The 23,200-nt window shown below is 42.4% G+C and overlaps 1 protein-coding gene and 1 long non-coding RNA gene across 3 annotated transcripts in view; both read left to right on the top strand.

The window, feature by feature from the left end:
• RPRD1B (regulation of nuclear pre-mRNA domain containing 1B) overlaps positions 1-23,200 on the top strand; it is a 24,506-nt gene extending 1,306 nt beyond the window's left edge. Inside the window, exons 2-7 of one of the 2 annotated variants that reach the window (XM_051803191.1) lie at positions 340-469; positions 1,510-1,643; positions 7,694-7,806; positions 9,628-9,754; positions 10,782-10,957; positions 20,711-23,200. In XM_051803191.1, coding sequence (XP_051659151.1) covers positions 340-469; positions 1,510-1,643; positions 7,694-7,806; positions 9,628-9,754; positions 10,782-10,957; positions 20,711-20,860 — 830 coding nt within the window. In that variant the 3' untranslated portion in view covers positions 20,861-23,200. The other variant, XM_051803192.1, reaches the window with a different exon arrangement.
• Positions 10,964-17,338, top strand: LOC127478068 (uncharacterized). The gene is made up of 2 exons (XR_007907115.1): positions 10,964-16,479; positions 16,888-17,338. It is a non-coding gene; the product is annotated as an uncharacterized LOC127478068 (long non-coding RNA).

The raw sequence follows: 23,200 nt of genomic DNA, 5'->3' as shown, positions 1-23,200 counted from the left end.
TATTAATTTACTGGTGGGTTAGGACAGCTTTTTTTAGTCATATGTTTAAAACTTGTTTATTACACAGATTTTTTCAGAGTTGAGGGGTCACTGTGTACAAAAAGGATTAAACTCATGTTTGTGTTATGGGTTAAAAAAGAGCAGAAGTGAGGAGATTTAGAACTACTTGGCTTCAGGATTCCTGACTTGCCTTGGTAACAGAGAAATATTTTGAACTTTTAGACTGCAAATCTATAGGCAACTTTGAAAGACATGATAATGATTCTGGGTGAAAGAAGTGAAAAATAAAGGCAAACTCTCTCTCTCTTTTTTCTTTCCTTCTTTTTTTCCCTTTCTCAGCAAAATCAAGTAGGAAACTTACTTTCCTATATTTAGCAAACGATGTCATCCAGAACAGTAAGAGGAAAGGTCCTGAATTTACCAGGGAATTCGAATCTGTTCTTGTGGATGCATTTTCTCATGTTGCCAGGTATGTTGCTGCATTTCTTCAACTTTCCTCTCTAGGGATTTGCATCCTTCTTATTCAAAGTTTAATTCAACTGGATTTTGTTGTTTGTTATTGTTTTTTTAAGTCTCAGGGATGGTCCTACCCTGTCTGTGATAGAGATTGGATTCTGACTGCTTTGCAGCTGGGAACTGTTTAGTGTTAATATTTCTGTTTAGGCAAACTTGTTTGTGTGTGAACCAGCCCTTCACACCCTCTGGATCTCATTTCAGTTGTTCCCAAAGGATCTGGCGGATCTGTTCCTGAGCAGTGAAACTGAACAGTTGGGTGTGTTTATTAAAGCCAGTAATGAATGGCTCTGCCCCACTGTCAGAAGATGTTTTGGGTCACTGGAATGTCACCACCCCCCTGCTTTGAGCGTGGTTTCTTTGTGTGTTGCTTGTTCTACCTGGTCAGTAGTGTCCTTGCTGGAGGAGGGAAGGATTTCCTACATAAAAGGGAAGAAGTGATGCAGCCACCACCTTATCAGAAATGGACTGTAGTTTAGTTGAGATTTTCTCTAAATAGCGTAATAATTCCTGTTAGCTAAGCAACATCAATGCTCTGGGTGTTTGGTGTCTGTTCTGGAGGGCTGTCTGATGTCAGTGTGCTCTCTGACTGCATTTAAGTGCCTAATGATCCAATCAACCTGCTTTTAATTGCAACGTTATTGACTGAAACAACTGTTTAAAGTTAATACTCTTGAGTTGTAAACATGTCAGCTTGAGGGTATTTTATAACTCTTCTTGCAAATTCTGAACCATAACAGGTTTCTTCCTTTACAGCTTTGCCTGCCTTTGCTTTGGGGTGGGAATGAGGGGCACTTGCAGGCAATCTTTAGTTCCAATAAAGGGGGAAATTGGCCACAAATGTGTTTGGCACAGTTTGTCTCAGACACTGTGAGAAAGATTCTCTCACATGTGCATGTATTGCAGTGGGTGCAGCTGGTAGTTTGGAAGATGCTCTCTTAAAACATCAGGAGTGTTGATCAGCTGAGCTGTAATGATTTCCTAATCTTTGAACAGAGAAGCAGACGAGGGCTGCAAGAAGCCCTTGGAACGATTGCTGAACATCTGGCAGGAGAGGAGCGTCTATGGCAGCGAGTTCATCCAGCAGCTGAAGCTGTCTATGGAAGACTCCAACAGCCCCCAAACAAAAGGTAAATGTATATTGCTGGTCATGTGCATTCTGGTTTTAAATTGGTGTGTGTTTCACTGGAAGTACCATGAGGAGTTGAGCTCTGGGCTCCTTTAGTTGAGTTGTAGCCTGAGCTGGTCGTGGACATTCTTCAGGATTGTCTTGAAGTCTAATTTTGTGTAAACTTATGGTTCTAGTTTGTAGGTGTGTTGCCTTGTGAGTTGTGGCTGGCAGTGAGCTTAACTCGAGGTGATGTGTGGTGCTGCTTGTGCAGACAGAATCCTCCAGGGCTGCCTTTTGGGGTGAAGGGAAGTCAGTTGTGCAGGGAACTGTTGCATCCACCTTGAGTCGTGTCCCACTCTGCATCTCTGAGACTGGTCAGCTGGGTTTATTATAATGGCTTATTCAGTGTTGTTAGTGCTTTCATTCTCATGTTAATTGTTTTGTTTTGCATAGTTACTGTGTTTTATTATGATTCAGCAAGGAATTTTTAATAATTGAAGTCTGGAATATATGCCCAGAAGCTTGTCTGGTCTCTTTTTTTTTTTTTTTTTTGTTACATCATTTGGGGAAAATTTTGCATCATTTAACACCGTTAGAACATCACAGTTATAACCTTATTACTGCATGAGACATGAGAAACTGAGCATAAGCTTATGTTTACTGTGCTTTGATACTGCTTTGGCAGTTCCTGCTTCTTTTATAGCACCTGGAAGTGTTTCACTGGTAGTGCTGCAGTGGAAAGAGGGAAGCAGCAGGATGCTTAAGCTACGGAAGGTGAGGTTTCTTAAAAATCAGGAGTGTTCTTGTCAAGGGAATATTTGTCCACTTTGCAGCTAAAAGAAGTGGATGCCCCATTCCTGGAAGTGTTCGAGTTTGGGTTGGATGGGGCTCTGAGCAACCTGATCTAGTGGAAGGTGTCCCTTCCCATAGCAGGAGGGTTGGAACTGGATGATCTTCAAGGTCCTTTCCAACCCAAGCCATTGTGGGATTCTGTGAATGTCAGTGTCATCAAATGAGCCTGAATGACTTGGCTGCTCTGGTCATACTTTGTTCTATTCCCTGCAGAGGTGTAATGCTGTGAGAGAGTTGGTTTGGTCATTAGTAAAGGGCTCTTATGCTGTACTTAGGTGGTGAAAACGAGGTCTGATGGAGCTGGTATTTAGTGCAGAATTAATATGAAGACACGAGCATTAGTGAGACCTGTATGTGAAGATTTACACCTATGGTTTTAGCTCTGTGGTTTTTTCTCACGCTGCTTCAGGCAGAACTGCTGGGTGAGTGCCTTAGTAGCTCCCACCAAAGCCCTTCCCCCTGCCTTGTGATTGAGCTATGACTTTTGGAAGGTGTTGCCATTTTTTGCCCAAATGCTGTGAGCCAACTGCCCTGGCCAAAGGAGTTGTCTCATCTGTGTGGGTCAGAGGGAGTCTGTTCTCTGAGGGGCGAAGGTGAACAGTCTCTGCGTGAACTGGCTCATGTTTGGGTTCCTCTTGTCTGGGTGCAAGGTGTGAGGCACCTGTGTGTCATCAGAGGACAGAATTTACATGCCTGAATTCCTGCTGAACTCATTAACAGAGGATTTGAAACTGAATTTAATGCACGTGGGTAGGTGTTTCACAAGTGTTCAACTTTGAATCCAAACACATTGATAATTGATACCATGTGTTGTATTTCCTTGTCAGTTGTCAGACAGCTGTTGCTCTGTGTCCTCTCTCTCTGGCTGATGGTATCAATCACTCCTGCTGTTGTTGTCTTCTCAACTTAAAAATGTTTGTACAAAATCAAACCCTTCCTAAGTGTAACAGACCTTTGTCTGTGGGAAGCAGAGTGAAGGAATACAAATGCTGTAAGAACTGCTGTGTGCACAACTTCACTTGGCGAGGAACTTAGCTTTTGTCTGGATAAGAGGAGATATTAATGTAGTATCTTCTATTTGAGGGAAAGCTCAGGCCTTTTCATGGGTGTGAATGCTGCTGCCTTGTCAATTCGTCGTCAAAAAACCCGTGAGATTTTTAACCTAAGAGAAAAAAAAATATTGAAAAATTCAGCAGAGCTGTCCTTTTTCCTTGTTTTGACTGGCTTGTTTTCAAATTAGCTTCTTAATGGTAAAAGCTATTTTCATCTGGATTTCTAGGATAAATTGGTGTTTGAGTTTCTAGTGGGTGACTGTGTTGCAGAAGGCTTTGTTGTAGTTACTGTATTCTGTTTTCAAACAGGTGAACATAAGCAAGATGGAGGTTAAGGTTTCCTGTTTTGTAGCTGTAATGATTGTCATAGATGTGGAAAGCCATAGTCCAGTGCTCATTCAAACCCCTTCTGGCTTCCTGCATTTATGTGCACTGAGAGTAGACACAGCTGAGACACATGCATATAAGTGTCTGCAGACTGGTTCAAGCTGTGCTGTTAAAATGTTGGAGCTCCTTAAGAGCATCTGGTGCTGTTGATAACGAGTACCTGGTGCTTTTGTTCAGCCCAAGGAATGGCAACAGGTCAGTGCAGGTAGTTCTCTGTGGCTTTTTCATGCTGCAGTATTTGAAATTCCTGGGCTGGTGGGTGCTGCTCTCTGAGCAAGATGGCTCTGCTTGGCTTGAGAGCACCACAGAGTTGTGAAGCTTGTCAAAATGAAGCTGAGTCCTGTGTCAGTGAGGAAAGATGCCTTTAAAGCTCACTGGTGTGTGTTGCAGTGGTGCAGCTTGGTTAGTGAGTAGCAAGACCTTGGGTAACACACAGCAATTCCTTTGGCTGCACATGCTAAATTCCTGCTGTGGAGCAGAGCTGATTGCCCTGATAACGAAGCATTCCCTTCGGAGAGGCAGAGAGGTAAAAGAACTGGCCATTTCTAAGCATTGTATTCCCTGTTTTGACTCCTCAGTGGTGCAGCTGACTACCAAATTTTAGTCTTTCAGGTTCCTTAAGGAGATCTGCATATACATGGAAATGAGCTTTTGAATATTGATGTATTGTTTTATCTGTAAATGTATTCGTTAAGCTTGCATTTGCTTTCTCATTAATCTCATTTTTATTAGAATGTTTCTTTTCACAAGCAATAGGGAAGAGAAGAACCACCCATTTCTCTCAAAGCCTGGAAAAACTAGGTCTTAGAGGTTTGATGTGAAACCCTTCAGGCAATACAACCGATCTAGCTGACGTGTTTTCTTTTCGTTGTCTTTATAATAAGCAGTTGAAGGAGGTCCTTGAACGTGCTGTGATGTAGGAGTGTGTCACTCTAACACAGAACTGAGCTGCTCCCCGACTGCTCTCATTGTGTTTATGTTGCAAATTTTGGCACAGGAAGTCAGACCCGTATTTAAAAATGGAGAAGAAAAGAGAGGAGAGCAGGCAGGGAGGCTTCTGAGGGCAGCTGAAATAAAGACACCTGGGGGCAGGTCTGGGTGTGGTTTTGGAGCAGGACAGCCCCAGGTACACTTGAACTAGGAGAGACTACCAAAAAATACGTGTTGTAGTGAGAGCTCAAACAATGAGGAGTAATCTACCCCCAAAGAGAGAGGGAGTTAGAACAGTTGGTGGGGGTCCTGGACCATTAGAAGCCTGTTTACGTCTAAAACCAGTCCTCAAGAGATGAGAATAAAAAGGTAAGCACCTGAGATGGGGAGATCTCCCAGGTTTCCAGCTGACAGGAAAACTCATACATACTCAGCAAGGCCTTTGACTCACCTTCCTCAAGCCACTGGAGACAGTATGAAGAGTGAAAAGTTGGTGCAGAAATACTTCTACAGGTCTCTGTGGACATTGCAACAGCAAGGTAACATCCTGGAGGGTCACTGCAAAGCTGTTAGGAGAGTTGTTGTTTTGGAGAAAGGAGGTGCCTTGCCCTATGGAGGTTTCTAGGGAGTAGTTTGGTTTCTGAGCTGTGAAGAAGACCCCAGTGAAGCAGGAAAGCTGACTTCATTTGTAGTAGGGGCTTCTCTCTTTAAGTCCATTCAAGATGGGCTCTTGATTTTCCTGGATGGAGCTGTCAGTATTCTACAAGGATTTCTTGATTTTTTTTTTTCAGGTATGTGTTACAGTCTGATGAGTCCTGGTTGCTCTCAATGCTTGCTTTCCCCTTCTCTGGCTGGATTTGACAGGCTTTTCTGGAAGCACAGACTGCAATGGTTTAATTGCTCCTGGCGGGAGCAATTGAAAGCTGCCCAGCCAGGGTGTGTTATAATTTGTGCCATGCTTCTGTTCTCTTTCGGGGGTCTTTTTGCTCTTTATGCTCTTGAGTTTGAAAATAAGTGGGGGTCTTTTTCTATTTTGATTAAATTGAGGTGCTGTTTTTAGGATTTTCCAGCAACTGGTGCTTAGGGCTGCAGGTGCTCAGCACCACCTACTTGAGAGTGGTTCCAATCAGACTCACTTGGCCTTGGTCAGATGGAAAATTCAGTGAAGTTTTGTATCCTCTGTGTTAGAGTGGTGAGCAAGTGTAATGTGTCTTGTGGTAGACAGTTGGCAACACAGCAGGAATAGCTCTTCAGTAATTTGAATCTCAGCTCTCACTCATTTTAATTTTCACTTGTGTGCGTGCTGTGGTCATGTGTTCTTCTGTTGGTTACTATGCTTATCCTCTGTTGGTTAATTACTTTATGATAAGTACACACAAGTGATAAACAGCGATGGCCTGTTGTGTTGGGCTGGGTAACTTTAAATGCTCTCTTTGGCCATTTATCATCTGCTTGTCTCCTGTTCAACCCAACTTGTGTCTCTTGCAGACCTCAGTGGGCAGCAGCTGTTTTCCACATTGATCTGGTGTCTCACTGGTTTGTCAGTCAAATTATCCAGCACTCTGACATCAGTTGGGTACATACAATAATTAGGCTGTCCCTTTTTCTAAGCAAGATAGCTTTGCTCTAGCAAACATCAAGAGTCCATTTGTTTTAGGGTAACTGTTTTCTGTGCTGCTTTGCCTTCCTTGAGTGAATCTGTTCTCTAACAGATGTGTTTGTGTCTGCCTTGGGAAGGTCGTTCGGCTCTTTCACCACCATGAGCAGGATGTACAGCACCTGTGACTTACTCTGCATTAAAATGAAGTTTTTTCATGTGTCCCACCTGACAAGGCAGGCAAAACTGCATTTAAGGACAGACCTTTTTGTTTGCTTCCTCGTTAGAGTGGAGCAGGCTGGTTTTTTTTAAAATCAAGTGATCTTGGAATCAAAGAATGTATAGATTCTATCCTTGAACTCTATGATTATCTCAGCAAGACTTGATTCCATTGAAGAGATGTTCTCAAGACTGTCCAAAGCTTTTGTAGCCATTACCCAGGATCTTATTAATTTTGGTGGCAAGTCTGAAGAATGATGTCTTCTTCTGAAGGTTTTGTGGCTGGATCAAAGGCTGCATTAGAAATTCTGACTTTAAATAAGCTGTCTGTTCCCTTTCAAGCTCATGTTTGCCATGCTGAGGTTCATTTGAACAACACTGTCCTGCTTTATGAAATCCCTGTTTCTGAAGTGTTACAGGTTGCCTGCTTGGAGACCAGTCCATGCCCTGCCCATCGCTGTTGTTGCTGTCACATCTTGGAGTTGTAGTTTCACAGAGCTGTCCCAAAGCCTTTATTTTGTTGGAAGAGTGGAAGGTCGAATAACCAGCAGTTATTTTGTTGATTGTGGGACCACAGTGAGCACGTACTTGATGCAAAAAGATAACTTGAAATTCTTCTGTCTGTGTGTAGTTCACATCAGTGCTTCATTTCTGCTGGTAGAAATCCTCACCTGTACACACAGTGTTACCCAGGGCATCTAAGCAGGGTTGAAATCTGTCATTTATTGACAAGTGACACATTTCTTTGCCTTTCCTACTTTCAGTGTAGGAGGCACAAACATGTATGCAGTGCACACTGCTGATGTATGTTCTTGTACTGGCATGTACAGAGCTGCATGTGGGGGCAAAATCAACCTTTTATTGCTGTTTTGCATTTGAGCGTTTGGAGTATGATGCCAACTTCAGAGTCCAGCTGTGATTGTCCTTCTCTAGAGAGCTTAATCATCAGAGCATCTGGTGCAATTCTTTTGAAGTAGGAATAGTTAAGGTGGGCAGGTCTGGCGTCCAAGTGAGTTGTTTCTTTGTCTTCAGTTGCAGAGGAGAAGAAGTCTCTAAAGCGAACTTTCCAGCAAATACAAGAGGAGGAAGATGATGACTATCCTGGGAGCTACTCACCCCAAGACCCTAGTGCTGGGCCACTGCTGGTATGTGGGATGAGTTGAGCGTGGGAGAAGCTCTGGAAGTCACACAGTCGTGTCCCCTGTGTCCCAGTCATGTCCCCTGTGTCACAGCCACAAGGTGGAGCTGACAACAAGTGAAATAGATTTAGCTGAGAGATGCAGTTTGGGGCTGAGAAGTCCATGTGAAATGCAACAGGTTATTTTTATTCCTGTTGCAACAGTGTGCCACTTCTGAGTAATTCCAGGTAGTCTAAGTAGTGCTGCCAGGAAAGAATCTCAGAGGGCTGCTAGAAGAGCAGACCATATTTTAAATTCTTTCTAAGATAAGTGTGTAACCTCTCCAACCCCAAGTTGTAATACAGTCAAAATGTAATTATTTTTTTGCAGGCCATCTCTTTCAAAAAGCTGTTAAAAAGCTCTACCTTTGATAGGTTTGTATGGAGCTGGTAGGAAAACTGGCTCTGAAGACTTTTTGAGGCTCACACATTAGGTGTGTGGAAATAGCTGGAACGAAGTAGCAAATCATTCTGGCCATTTGAGGCTACAGAATGAACATATGTTAAACCAGAGTCTATTTGAAGAGGATAAAAAATTACACCATCCATCTGGTAAACTGTAAACATTGAAAAATAAAAATAAATAACAGTTGTCAAGGAAATAAGTGAAAATTTTTTTGTTGTTTTTACCTCCAGATGCCTTGCAGCTTATGGTTTCTCTTGCTGATAAACACTCTCTCTGTTACTCTTGGAAATCATTTGTAGTTTGCAAGGATGTAGTAAATATTAGGTAATGGAGTTTTGTTTTTCAGATAAAAAATATTTATTTAAGATTTGTCAGTTTTATTAGTTTTCAAACTATTGAACTGTAGTTTAAACGTCAGTGGTTGTGTTTACAGGGCTAGTCTCTCTTTCAAAAACCTCCCGTTGAAACTTCAGTACTTTTAAAAGAAAGAAACAACACTTTGTTCTCCCTGATTAGGGAGTCTCTCTTTCTCCTTTTTTTATTTAATTATTGTTTTGAGCAAGGAGGAAATATGGCATGTCAGGGAAGGTCCTTTTCAGGCTGTCCTCATCCATGTCCTTTTTAAGCTGGGATAAGTTTTGAGTGAATTCATTCAAACTGACACATCTTTCCTCAGTGCACTAAAGCAGCTGAGAGCAGAGCTGAGGGCAGCCCAGTTCAGTTGCAGAAAGCTGTGTTCTTGCAGAGAGCTGGCTGGGCTGGCTGAGGACAGCCATGGCTTTGCAAAATCAGGACATTATAAAGTTGGCTTTAACGGGAAGAACTTTTACCATCATCGGAGTTTATGGTTGGTAACTAGTTACACAGTTCTAAACCTCATCACGAAGGAAATCTGACACAGTTTTGTTTGGACTGAAAGAAATTTGGGGTTAGATATTTTTGCACCTTTGGAAGAGAAAAAAAAAAGGTGTTCATACAGCCCTGTGAGGCAAAGAGTCAGGGATACTTGCATAAAAGATTCAGTCCCACCTTGAGGCAGCACACAAGGCTGGTGGCTGTGTCTCAGACTGGTGTGGTCATGTCCTTCTCATCTATGTCTTAACATGATCACTTCTCTTAATTGGAATGAGAAGTTTTCCACTGCAGAGTCTTGAACAAGCCAACCCTGCTGTAATTATGCAGGAGTTCCTGCACGCTGGGATAGTGTAAACTCAGTGAATGCTCCCTGTGTTAGGAAGCAACGGTTTAAAATTTATTTGAAGGAAATATTCCCCAAATAGTGGCTTTCAAAGGTAGGTGAGCTCAGCTGCAGTGGCCCACATCCCTGGGAAATGGATGTGGTTAAGGTTACCTGGTTTTACTGTTGGCTCGCTTGACTTGTAGACCGAGGATTTGATCAAAGCCCTACAAGATCTGGAAAATGCAGCGTCAGGAGATGCGACAGTGCGGCAAAAAATTGCTTCCCTGCCTCAGGAAGTCCAAGATGTTTCATTACTGGAGAAAATTACAGGTATGAGACCGGTAGATGAATGAACATGGGTCCAAAGAGTAACTCAGAAGTCAAAAGTGTGGGGTTTTTTTTAAATAATTGCAATGGTGGAGTGAATTCCTGCTTTTGTGTCCTTGCTCTCTAGCTCCGGGGTAATTAAGAGATAGCAATCCTATGAACTAACATTGAAGATTAAACTTACATAGCTGCTTCTATTTTTTTTGGCTTGGACCGAGGCTTTTGTGCTTGGAGAGCATCAGCAGCATGTTGCAAGAATATAAAGGAAATTGGGCCAGAGTTGTCAAATGGGTGTGTTTGCTTTTGAACACCATGACTGTTAGGATATCTTGGAATTTTTATCAGGCTATGCTTATAGAACACACAGACTCCTTGATTGATATATTTTTGCGTTTTATCAGACTGCTGAGTCTGATAGACACTCCTTGATTGCTATGGGAAAGGAAACTCACTACCCCCATTAATCTGTCAGTCTTTGTTTAAATGAACTTCTACAATTACATTTGAAAAGTAATTTTAATAGAAGCATTTAAAGGTTGAACTGATATGACTCTTGTTCCTGGAGGGACTTTTAATTTAAAACTGATTATGAACTATCACTCTTAGACTGTGTGCAGTTCCTAGATTTGTGTCAGTACACTGGGAGTTATTCAGATAAAGGAGGAATTAACAAGTGCACGCTGTTTAAAAATGGAAACCACTGGAGTTGTGTACCTGAAAGTGCTGCCTAATGTTTTAGTTTAATTAACCTATTCATAGAGGCTGACTTCATAGATTTATATCCCCCCTTCTCTGACATCTCTGCAAGGATAAAATGCCGTCAGTCATGTCAGTGTCTAAAATCCAGCCCAAGAAGAGGGAGTATGTCCTATTTCCTGTACATCCCCTGTCATAACAGCTCTTATTTTCCTGTCAAGCCAGAAGCGTGTTTACAAACGAGACACCATTGTGCCTGTGGCTGGTGGTGAATTGTAAATGACTGAAAGTTTTTAAACTTTGTCCTCTAAATTACCCGACACTTCTCACGCAGACAAAGAGGCCGCGGAGCGGCTCTCGAAGACGGTGGACGAGGCGTGTCTGCTGCTGGCCGAGTACAACGGGCGGCTGGCGGCCGAGCTGGAGGACCGGCGCCAGCTGGCACGGATGCTCATCGAGTACACCCAGAACCAGAAGGACGTGCTAACGGAGAAGGAGAAGAAGCTGGAGGTGAGTACCGGGTTACCCAAGCTGATTGACTCACCAAACACTCCCCTTTCACTCCTAATCTGTGGGTTTCTCTTGAAGGGGGATGGTTCTTGTTTTTAGCTTTACGTTTTATTCTAGTTGTTGTCTTTAAACTTCTTTCCAGGTATCCACGTTATCTTTACGTTTGATTCTAGGTGTTACTTTTTTGGTTGCAGTATAACGGGTAAGAAAGCTGTGTAAATCTGGAGGATGCAAGTCTGTTCTCATGTTCAGTCTAGATGTTTTAATGGGCACCTGGAAGGCCCAGAGCTCTATACTTCTTAAAATAAAATAGACTCACCTAATACAGTTGCTTCAGATTTACCCTATTTTTTTTTATGGCATCCCCCTTTTTCAAAAAGTCAGTCTCCATTTACCATAATTAGCTTGGGGTTTTTTATATTGCTTGGTTTTTTATTATTCTTTTCCTTATTATTGGGTACCCCTCATCTGCCTCCCCAGCCCCTGCTTTATAAGGGGAAGCAGTTTAAGCCACATCAACTCTCCATCCTTGAACAGCCACTTACCTGTCGCTTCTGCGGTGGAGTGTAAATGAGGCTGACAGTGAAAGACAGTGAGCTGCATTTCCAGCTCCCCTGAACAAGGAGGGCAGGTCCCTAAAGCAGCACGGGGCTGGCTGGGCCTGAGCTGAGCCCCCCTGCACGGCCCAGCACCGTGTGAGGCTGCAGAGCCAGCTGTTTGCAGCTGTTTATCCAAAACGTGCTTTCTCCATGGAAGTTCTTTCGGCACCACGTCGTGGGACTAGTGTGGAGTTTAATTAATGGCTGTGGTTGTGTGTCACTCTGCCATCTGCTAAACTGCCCCTCGGCGGCACATTAAGGGCTCCTCTGCACCGTGGTGCTGGTGATGAACAGCTGCTGCGGGCTGGGATGGGAGGGGACGTGGAGGACAAAATCTCCTGGAAGGAGACTCTGCTGCAGCAATTGCAGGCTCTGTTTACTGTCATGGCAGACCTCGTCCTCTGACAACTCAGCAGCGTTGTTCCCAGATAAATTTCATTTGGAGTGTTTTCTTTGCTGTGTGTTTATATTAGAGTTTCTCAATGCCTTGTGACTGAATTTCTTCAAGCGTAGTGTCAGTCTTATGACTGACTCAGTAAAAAGCACTTTAGACATGGATACGGATAATGCCATAAAACCAAATCCTGTTTGGCACCTGATTTATTTGCTGTGGAAATCTTGGATCAAGTCTTGGTTTTTTTTCTTGTTGAAAGAAGGACACCTGTCTAGTAGAAACATAAATGTGTATGTGAAAAAAATCATAAATGATAGACATATTGCTGTTTGGTTTTAAAAAAGGCAAGAAGTAGGTGGCAAAATGTTGCACAGTGATGTTTTAAAAGGCCCAGAGCAATCCATAAATTTGAGTCAGTTGAAGACTGTGAAACTGAGAAATCCATAATGACAACATGAAATTAAAATTTCTAATGCACTAGCTGAAACGTTGTGACAATTGTGGGGTTTTTCTGTTTGAAAAAATATCTTTTTTTTTTGGAAGGAATGTTACTTGAAAATTATAACTCTGGCAGAGGCAGAAATGTAATCCTGAAAATTAAGTGTTTCACTGGCTGAGCTGCTTTGTTAATGGAAATAATCCTGCTGATGGCAATGGGACAGGCTGCTTGCTTGCTATTGGGTGTAAACACAGGTCTTCACGACACTGGAAAATAAAGAATGATCTTATTTAAATATCAGGATCTTATTAAATATCTGTTTAGATTAGCATCTCTGTCGTTCTACCAGACAAGGTGCCTCAGTGCTGTAACAGTCTAAACAGTTGCAGGAAATGCCACTCTAACACTGAACAGGAGGCATAATTGATATTCGTGTCAGCTCTCAAACCTCAGTGAGGGATGTTGCCTGATTACAGCGTTCCATTGTTCTGGCCTTGTAGAGGGTTAATAAACAGTGGAAGATGCTGGTTACAGATAAGGCAGGCCAGATCTGCTTATCAGTTTTGTTTGAGACTTTGATGTTCTCACAGTATTGATAAGCCTGGATTTTTCTTTGTAGTGCTAATAAGCATTTTACTAGAAGGATCCGAAACTCTTGTAGCAATTATAAATGTATTAAAAAGCCAAAACATTTACTCTGGCAAAGTCTGAAGTGAGGAAATAACTTAAAACAATCTAATTTTACATATCTTCTGATTGTAGGCTTTGCTCTCTGGATGTATCTTTTCCACAATCTTTGGTACTATGAGTTTTTCCTCTTGTGCTGTAAGTTTCCTGACTCAGATGAGAGGATGTTTTTGGACAGAAGATGGATTGTTTACTTTATTATCCTAATCTAGCCAAGACTGCTGGGTTGGGGTGAGGGGCTTCTGATAGTAATATAAGTCAGGGCTTTATTTTAACATATGGAAATGTCTAATTTGGAAATCACTCTGGATGGTTTTTTGTATTTTATTTACTCACAAAGTCTTTCACTGTGATAACAATGGAAGGAGCTAATCTGTGTTTTTTGAAAAGCAGCTTTTGTGTTCTAAAGAGCTGCAGTTGTTTATTAATCCTGTTAATGCTGTCCCTCATGAAACAGCAGATTGTCAAAACATACATAAACTCCCCGTGTTTGTGTGTGGTGGGCTAATGCTCAGAATACTCTGTGATGTCAAACCCCTGTGACACAGCTCCTGTCCTCAGTTGCAGAAAAGCTGTTTAATTGAGGGATACTCTGCTGAGAAAGGTGGCTTTGGAAAGGAATTACACATCAGCATGGATACACAGCTTGCGTGAGAAAGGGCTGAAACAGCGAGGGGTGAAGAAGCACTGGTGATACTAAGGGAGAAAACTGGCACAGAGCCTGAAGATCATAACATATGGACAAACTCTGGTTTTGGGGTAGCAGTGGAAAAAATTGAAAGTGTAAAAATTAGGATTTCTTTGTTGGGGGGGGTAAGGTGATACCTTGATTGTAGTCTAAGAGTGCTTAGAAGGAGGAGACAAAGTTCCTTTATTTCTGGCAATCAGCAAAATCAGCTGGCCCAAAACTGCTGCCAAACAGCCTATAGCAAGGTGTATGTTTTTAAGGGTAAATAGTCCTTGGGTTAACTTACTGAAAGGTGTGGTGGATGCTGCTGTTGAGCAGCTGAGCACCGAATTTCTCTTTGAATGGTGCTTCATCTCGCTCAGCAGTTGTGGGCTCAGCACTGCAGCTGCTCTCTGATCATCCACGGCTGGGCTGGATCAGAGGTGGCCTGGCCTTTCAGAATAGCAGGTGACAGGAAATGAAATCTGCTTTCAGACAGGTGTAGAACCAAGAACTGTTGTTTTCTATAAGCGTGAGATAAGATGTCTTTGTATCTCACATGAGTATTTAACTTCTAATGAAAGTTCCCTGATTTGTGTTATTTTTGGCCACTGCCGCCCCGTTACAATTACAGAGCACAATCAGCTGGGGAGGTTTTTGTCCTCCAGCACCTGAACCTGCACAACTTCAAGGGGAACGGTTGTCTTTTGAAGTCAGTGCACTCTTCTGGAATGCATGGCAGGCAAGGAGAAAAAATCCAGGGAATTAGTGTGCGTAAAACTGAAATGTAGCAGTGAGATATCAGGGAGAACATTCTATGTTGGTGTACCAGGCATCTGTAAAATGAAGTCAGGTAAATAGATGGGACTGGAAGAACCAAGGGAAAGCAGTGCTAGGAAATGGCAAATTGTATGGAAGCTTTATGGGTACCTGAAATAACTACTGACAGTAGAAAACCTGGAGTAAGTGAAGTTGTTTTAATCTCCTGGGGAAAAGAGGCAGAAAAATAGAGAGATGACTGTGCATTCAGAATTCCTGTTTTGATTTGCAGTCAGTGGAGGCAGTTCTTTCACATCCCTTCTGTCCCTGTGTTTGTGACAGGAGGAACATCCCATAGCACAGACAGTACATGTATGTAGTGCAGTGTGTATGAGGGGGTGGATACAGTCAAATAAGTGTGTTTGCATGTCTGCATATATAAATATAAAGAACATACTATATTTAAGATCCAGTTTGGGGGAAATGCTCTGACTCTTGACTGCAACTGAAAAACTGTGACTTAGAGTCCTGCTGAGAGCTGTGAGCGTTTTTAGATGTTTGTGGGTTTTAATATTCATGGTTTCAAGGCACCTTTAATAAGGTGTTAAAACCGTGCCCACAGGAATTTGCAAACCCTCTCTGATAATGCATCTCTGAGGGGTGAAGTACACTCTCACTTGAGGTTTTCTGGACTGCCCAGCACTACACATTTTCTTGAAATACAATTTGGTTCAGTGGGTTAATAGGCAATTTGTTGCTGTGCTGCTTCCACTGCCTGGCTCTCTGTAGCATGTCAGTGTTGGCATGGCTTTGTGGCTGCTGCTTCCCTCAGACAGGAATTCTTGGGTTGTGATATATTCATCTCAGTGGTTTACACAGTAAAACAGGAGGTGAACTTTTAGTTTTTCTGCCAGGGAACAAAACTGTCAGTATTTCATGTGCATGGAATAGCAGGAGCAGCTGTGGGAACCAGCAGCAGAGGGGTCGGCTCTGCGCCTCGGGCAGGGACATCCTGACAGGAACACCCAGACACGGTGTCCATGGGGTCTGTAAAACCAAAATAGTGATTACTGGGACAAGAAATGCAGGGCTGTGCACCAGTCCTGCCAGCTGTGAGCCAGTGGTGCCTTTGGGAGTGTGGGACAAGAGCACAGGATGCAATTCCATGGGGAATCTGGGTCTGTTGGGCCGTGTATGGCTCAAGGCAACATCTGTGTTTCTTTGCACGATGCAAGGATACAATTTCTACATTTTGTAGGTGCTTGTAGGCATTTATAATTATAGCAGTGCTGCAAACAGAATCATACTAAACAATAAAAACAAATAAAAATCATCCAATATTAACATAAAATGTTTTTATGCATTTTACTGAAGTAAATGAGCGTATGACCGCTCTTTTGCTTAGCTACAAAAGCATTAAGATGCTTGGAGAGGTGCACGTGTAGCTGCTTGCTTGTACCTGAAATGATGATTTTTGCTGTGAACATCAAATGTACCTTCCTGACGTTTATTTTAGGAAGGGTATTTTGCAAATGATGCGAGTTTTTGTGTCCATCATACAGCAGCAGCCTGGGCCCTTTGAACATTTCAGAGGCTAAGGCTTCTCCAGCAGCTGGAGAAATGCTCTGTGAAGGCTTCTGCTGCTGGCTCTTCTGTTGATCTAAACAAAGAGGAGAGCAAGGAGACGAGTCGCAGTTTCAGAGTGTGTAATTCTGCCAAGAGCAGAAACACGGTCTCTGCTGAAGCGTGATGAATGATGCCACAGAAGAAAGAAGCCTTGTCAAATTTAAAAGAGCAAGACTGAACAAATTTAAGGTCTGAAAATGAACTGAAACTCCGTAAGGAAATACATCATTCAAGCTCTGATTCCTGGACTGCATCTTTCAGATAAAAACCTCAGATTTACTGGTTTAGTGCTGCTGCAGAATGAGGAAACCTGGCTTCACCACTGGCATTTGGTTTCACTTTGCTTTTGAGGTCAGTTCTGCTACACTGAACTTGTGAGATGGTAGAACTTTCCCTTTCTGTTCTTATTCTAACATGTTTTAATGAATATGTTTTAAGAATACTTTACAGTACTTTACTTGCCTCATAAGTGGCAAGGAGCACAAGCTAAGGAATACCTAATCAACCTGCTGCAGTAGTGTGGTATATTTAATGTTTATAAAGACAGGTTTTACCTGGTCATATAAACACATGCCTGTCAGACCTTTCACTTCATTACATACTCTTCAAATTTCTGCTGAGCCTCTGGGGCATTTTCCCCTAACTTCTGTGGTCTTTTACTTTCCTACCACTGGCTCAAGCTGCAGCATATCAAAACTGAGACTGACTGCTCTTCCTATTCACTTTCCAAATTCTCATTAATGACTGGATGTTTTTCAGTGGATGCAGTTGCTGTGTTGACTTACAGCGTGTTCCTGCTTGACCCTGCACAGGGATGGATGTGTCCAGTGCACACTCTGAGCCAAAATAATCCGAGTCTGTGCTGTGGAACTCGACAAGGTGAACCCGGCCACGCAGCAGTGCTCGGGATGAATTTCCTGTCACGTTGATTACAGTCACTTGTATAACGTTCAAGCAAGGCTGCTTTGGAATGAAACACACTTGTCAGATCTGTTCAGTGGTGGTTAGTTCTGATTTTGCATTTGTTTCAAGGACTGAGTATCTGATTCTCTTGGTCAGTGAGGATGTAGAATGCTGTGCACCGTAAGGGAATGTTGATTAGTGAAAGCATCCGCATGGCACAGTGCCAGCTTTTTCTCTATCATCCTGAAACTCCTGCTTACAGCAGAGATCTCATTATTTTGTGTAAAAAAAAAAAAAAAAAGGCAAATAGCATCCAAATACTATTAATCTTAATATAAGCCTACCGTGCAGTGAGGCAATTAGCTCGACACACGGAGTACAAATGAAGGCCTCGGGAAGCAGCGGCTTCTTTTAACTGTGCTTGGCATTTGTTCAGTTTCATGGAGTGGAAGGACCTTATGCAAAAATCTACAAGTTGCAGTTTCAAAGCATGTCATGGGCTACGTGAAAAACATGGTTTCCCGTAAAACCTCCTTCCGGAGTCCTGCATTGCAGAATATGGCCAGAACTTGTGGAAAAAGCAAAGCCCCCAAGCTGGAAGGGGGTTCCTCGTCTCTGCTGCTGTGTATTCCCAAGTGGAGCAGCCAGCATTCCCTGTCCCAGCTCCAACTCCCAGTCTCTCATCTCCTTCCATGAGTCAGCACAGCTCAGAATCAGAGGAATGGAGAGGGTTAAGCATTCAGGGGACAGTTCTCTTTCATGCTCTGTGTTGTGTATCCAATCCAGTCCAATCAAGTTCAGTAAGTATTCCTCTATTCTAGGAAATATTTGGTTCCTGGATTACTCCCTTAGTTTCCATTCCTGAATTTAGTGATGTTTTTCTGAGCCAGAGTTTTTAATGGTTTGGGGAGTGTTGCTGCCTTTTCCTTGTATTTTTTTCTCTCTATATCATTTTTTTTTAGTTTGTTTTTTGATACATTAAATTTAAACCTTTTGTGTGGACTGGTTAAGACTGGCATTAACCTGCTAGTAAAGTGGAATTACTTAGAATTGCAGATCGTCTTCAAAAACCATCGCTCCCAGTCCTGACTGTCCACGAGACATGGTGGATCCTGGTCCTCTTGTCAGATTAGCCCTGGAAGTGGAAGGACATTAGTCTTTCCATGGAGGTTTTTACGTAATTGTTTTATGTGGATCCATAATTGGATCCATAAATCCATAACTGTTTTGCTTGGACCTTGGCAATTCAAGCCACATTTGAAGTATTTTTGGCTTATGTCTGGAATTTGCACCTTCTGCCCATTTATCAGACCTGGAGGACTTGCCAGCTGCCTTGCCCTTCTTATTTCTTTCCTATCTCTAGTAAGAATTTTTACAGAAGAAAGACACACCTGCTGATACTCACTCTTGACACTTTGACATTCTTGAGGAATGCCTGTTCTTTCCTGGCTGGATATCCATAACTCCCTGACAGTGGCCTGAATTATGATTTTTTAATTTTATTTTAAGATTGTCTTCTCGGGATGTCTGAGTCCAGCCTCTTCCACCTTCTGTGAGCATTTGGAATAGAGTAACACAGTAGATATTCCTGTCTCCTGCCTTGCAGTGCTGGGGATGTGCCAGCTGTGAGCAGAGCAGTCTGGGCACCATCTCTCGCTTTCCCCAGTGTTGGCTCCCACATTCCTCTTGGAGAAGAACGCCAAGTGTTGGAATGCTGTGCCTCTATGGCATCCCTCCTTATCTGCTGCTGTTCTCTATTCATGCTAAAAAATCTGGGAGTTTGTTTTTGTTCTTTTGTCTTCATCTTGTGGCTTTCTCAACTTGTTTCCCTCTTTAAGAATTCCCCGAAGAGTGTGACTAGGGATGTGGGTGCATTCTTATTTTGATCCTGATTCTCTGTCTTTCATTAAAACAAGAAAAATCCCTGCAATCCTAAACTAATGTGTCACCTTCTCTTGATTTTTTTTTGTTTGTTTATTTTGTTTTGTTTTGTTACTGTTCTCTAGGCCTGAGAGCAGCATCCTGCAGTTCAAGGAACTGGGAGGGCTTTGTTGGGATTATTTCAGTGTGTATCCTGTGTATGTTTACAGATATGTTTGGTTATGATGGTATATTAACTCACAGGGCCTCAGAAAGGATTTAAGTTTGAGATAGGCTGTTAAAAGACATTCTTATTTGGTGCTGGCAGGAAATTTATGGGATGTATTTACATAGTTATTGCAGGGAGTTGTTGTGATTGACGGTGGCTCTCACTGTTCTGATTCAAAATAAGGAAACACAGAGAGTGTAAACTCCTTGCTTGTAACCCCACAGGAGCTGCTGTGCTTTGATGTTTGGAGAAGGTGAAGAGAATTTCCATCACTGAGAAGGTTAGAAAGTCTGGATTAAAGTTGTAAACTCTTCAGAAAGATGTTTTGATTAAACATGTGCCTAGTTTTGTTTGATCTTCATAGATATAAATTTCTGTTCTCTGGTAAACTGTTCTCTTTGCCAAGTAATTAAGAAATAAAAAGTAAGTTGATATTGCAGCTGGCTGTGTGGGAGCCTGTTCTGTGATGGTTTTTATCTTAATCTTAGTGTTTCCACGAGAAATGGGCCTTGTGTAACTGGGTAAAGACTGACACATTCCAAAAGAAATTATGTGATATTGGGGGTTTATTCCTTCAATTTCTGTCTACTGTTGCATGAATGTTTGAAATCACAAAACTTTGAAAATTGCATAGGCATCGATCTTTAGTTGAGCTCCTGTATTTGATAACTTGGATGTGTGTTGGGCTGTTCTTAAGTGCCCTCTAAACAGAATTGACCAAGGTATGGTTCTTTCTTCCATTTTCAGGGTCCAAACTCCTCTCTCTCCTCATGACAGATGAGTCACTGGTGTCTCTGAGATACAGGGGGATTTCTGCACATGGACGGGGATTTCTCACTGGACTTTTACTGCTCAATTCAGACCTTATTTGTGGAAAAGCTACAAGTTTCCTCTTCAGGGATTTTTAACTTACTGTTTTTCTCCCTTTGTAATAAAATTCTGAATATTTTAGTGTCTGTATCCAGCATGGATGTATCTTTCCCTGGTTTACATTCAGTGATCCTGCCTGTGTTTCCATGCCAGTCACAGCACAGCTGCTGGGGTTGTAACGTCAGTCATCCAACAGCTCATTGAGGAGACCCTCAAATTTGACAACCAAAACTTGGGTTTGATTTAATGACTTGAAAGGGAAAATTGGATTAATTAAATGTTCAAAACTGATCAAGCTTGAAAGCAGTGAGCATTTTGGCAGCATTGTAATACCTGTGGTGTGGCTCAGCCTGTGGCCTCTGACAGCAGAGGAACACTGGTAGCAGGTGAGAGTCAGTCTTTGGGTAAGAACACGAGGATAGAGAGATCTCTACAGTGAGACTTCTCTCAAATGCTCTATCAGTGTCCCCCAGTGGGGGGCATTTTTCATGTAAAATAAGTAAGGCAGGGCAGGGATGTTGGTTAGGGATGCCAGAGGCTGTGGGCAGGCTGTGAATTCTGGTGCAGATGGTGGGGTCTGCAGTCGTGCCAGCAGTTGCTGAGTGCACCAGGGCCTGGCCACCCTCTGTGAGTCCTCACCTGGAAGATACTCCTGGCTTAACTAACAGCACTGTTAATTAACCTGTGCTTAATCTTTGTTCTCCTGTCTCTTTCCCTCAGGAATATAAACAGAAGCTTGCTCGGGTAACCCAGGTGCGCAAGGAGCTGAAATCCCACATCCAGAGCCTTCCAGACCTGTCACTGCTGCCCAATGTCACGGGAGGTCTGGCACCTCTGCCATCTGCTGGGGACCTGTTTTCAACAGACTAGAACAAACCCTGTCCCCCAGTTTCCACTATTACCAGCAGAAGTAAGAAGACTCTGGTGTTGGCTGGAAGTCCAGTCTTCCAAGTTCTGCAGTAGGAAGGAACTTACAGACCCTGCTTTCAACCTCTTGGCTGCTCGTGCTCACCCTCTCTCTGTGTACACTGGCTCATGTGAGGGGAGGAAGAGGAGTGAGTTCTCTGAGCTCTAAAGGGAGTGGGGGTGGTCCATACAGGCAAACTTCTCTCAGTCTTTTCCCATATTCCTTAGTTGCTGTTTGCTCTTAGCACTTGCTGCCCCCACAAAAGTCATGAGAATCATGTACACACATGCCTGGGAAGCTTTCAGAGGAAGGTTGACTGTGAGGCATCTTCCCTCTGTACAAATATTGTGTTATTTCTGAATAAGTCTTGTCTGTTTTAGTTGGGTTTCTGAGCCTCATCTCTGAGAGCAGTGGAGCCTGGAGTGGGCCTTGTAGGGGGGTGTGTGCATGTGAGTTCTGTGCCACATCAGCATGAGGGGAGGGCATCTGCTGAGCAATGGGACAGGGAAAGGCTTTTCCTAAACCTGCAGTTCCTCATTCTGCTGTGGGCCTGTCGTGAGGATAGTTCCCATTTGGCAGGGGCATAAATTGAAATCACAGGCAATAAAAATAAGCAGCTTTTCTTTGTGAATTAGAGATAGACTCAAGTTACACTGTGCTGAGCAAAGCAGAACTGGATGTTACCTAAGTGGGAGTGGAAGTAAATTTTGTTCTAGCTACCTTAGATTTATACCACATTTTTCCTCTTCATTATACAAAGTTAAATAGTGATGGAAGCTTTGGTTTAATGAACTGAGAGCCTGGAGTGGTGTATGGCATCTGCTGGTGTCCCTGTGACAGGTGTTGTCTGGTCTGCTCTCAGGATGGTTACATTGAAAATACAGTGCTATAAGCTCTCTCCATAGCTTTAGTGAAGTTGTCTGATGCACAGAAGTTAAATGTGGTATAAATATTTATTTATATAGAAAATAGACCCATATATATGCACATATCCTGTATGCACATGTACCATGTCCATGCATGTAGATATTAGAAGGATGTACTTAATTTTGTGTCACAGATTATTGTGAGTTGATTTTTATAATCAGGAAAAGTGTAAAAAAAAAACAAAAACAAATTTAAAAAGCTCTTAATTCCATTATGTTGCTGGCTAGTCTTTTAGCTGCCAGGGGTGTAGTTACATTTCAGTTTGCGTGTTAGGTCTGACAAGCTGGACTCTGATCACTGAACCATTCCAATTTGGATACAATTCTGTTTAAATTTAGCACCTCTCACTATAAACAGGTTAAATTTCTGGAGACACTTGATCTGGTAACGCAGGTTTTGCAGCACAGAGGCCGAAGTGAGCTGAGGTGCTGTGTCTGTGCCTCCCTGTGGTCTCGAGCTGCTGGTGTCAAAGCTGGGAAAGGAAACCTGCAGAAACACAAAGCTCGTTCTGCTCCACATTAATTTATTTTGCAGGGTGTTCAGTAGCCCATTCAGCACTCAGTTACAGCAAACAACACGGCATCTTTTGATCACTAAGTTGTTCAGAAGCTCACGTCCTTTTCCTACTGACAAGTACTTCTTTTTGTCCTTTTTTAACGCTCCTTGCACCCTCACTGCCCAGCCAGGAAATGTGTTTTTAGTTTACAGGAATTTTTCCAGTGGCAGAACTGTCTGTTCCCTGAGTTGGTTTGACTGTGCAGCCTTTTATGGTCCAGACTTTAGATAAAGCACTGTACATTCTCTCTGCTTTTGCCAAAAATGAAAAACAAACAAAAAAAAATCCCACCAAACCTCGAGAACCCAAACCAAAAGACTCTTTTCCATCCTGACTCAGCTTATGGAGTTACCCCAAGGCTGCTTAAACCAAGTTATTTTGAGCATTGATTGAATGTGTATCCATTATAGGACAAAAAAGCTGTCAAAAAATGATGTAGACAAATGTGTTGGCATCTCACACTTGTGTTTCAGGCAGATCTGTGAGAGAGTTGTCTTTTTTTTTCCTTTTTAATTGAAATGTTTTGATTTTTTTTTTCCAAATATATGTGTGTGTTTTATTTTGCTTAATTTAAATGAAGTCTTGTGGGTTTTAATTGTATTTGTTTTACTTTTTGGGCAAAGGGCATCTGGTGAACTGGGTGACATTCTCTCAAGGTTAAACAGATTTCCCCACGGTGTGTCTTTTTTTAACAAAAGCTTAAATCTGTATATTGAATTGACTTAGGAATTAATTTAGACATATAGGCTGCCATTTGACAGCAGTATATTCTGAAATGTCTGATAGATATCTATTTTTGAATAAAGAGGGTGTCATTGAA

Source organism: Manacus candei, unplaced genomic scaffold, assembly GCF_025592945.1.
Source record: "Manacus candei isolate 608988 ecotype Guabito, Panama unplaced genomic scaffold, ASM2559294v1 h1tg000057l, whole genome shotgun sequence".
In the NCBI taxonomy this organism is placed as follows: Eukaryota; Metazoa; Chordata; class Aves; order Passeriformes; family Pipridae; genus Manacus; species Manacus candei.
The sequence above is the reverse complement of the archived record's forward strand: the minus strand, read 5'-3'. Positions and strand labels throughout refer to the sequence as shown.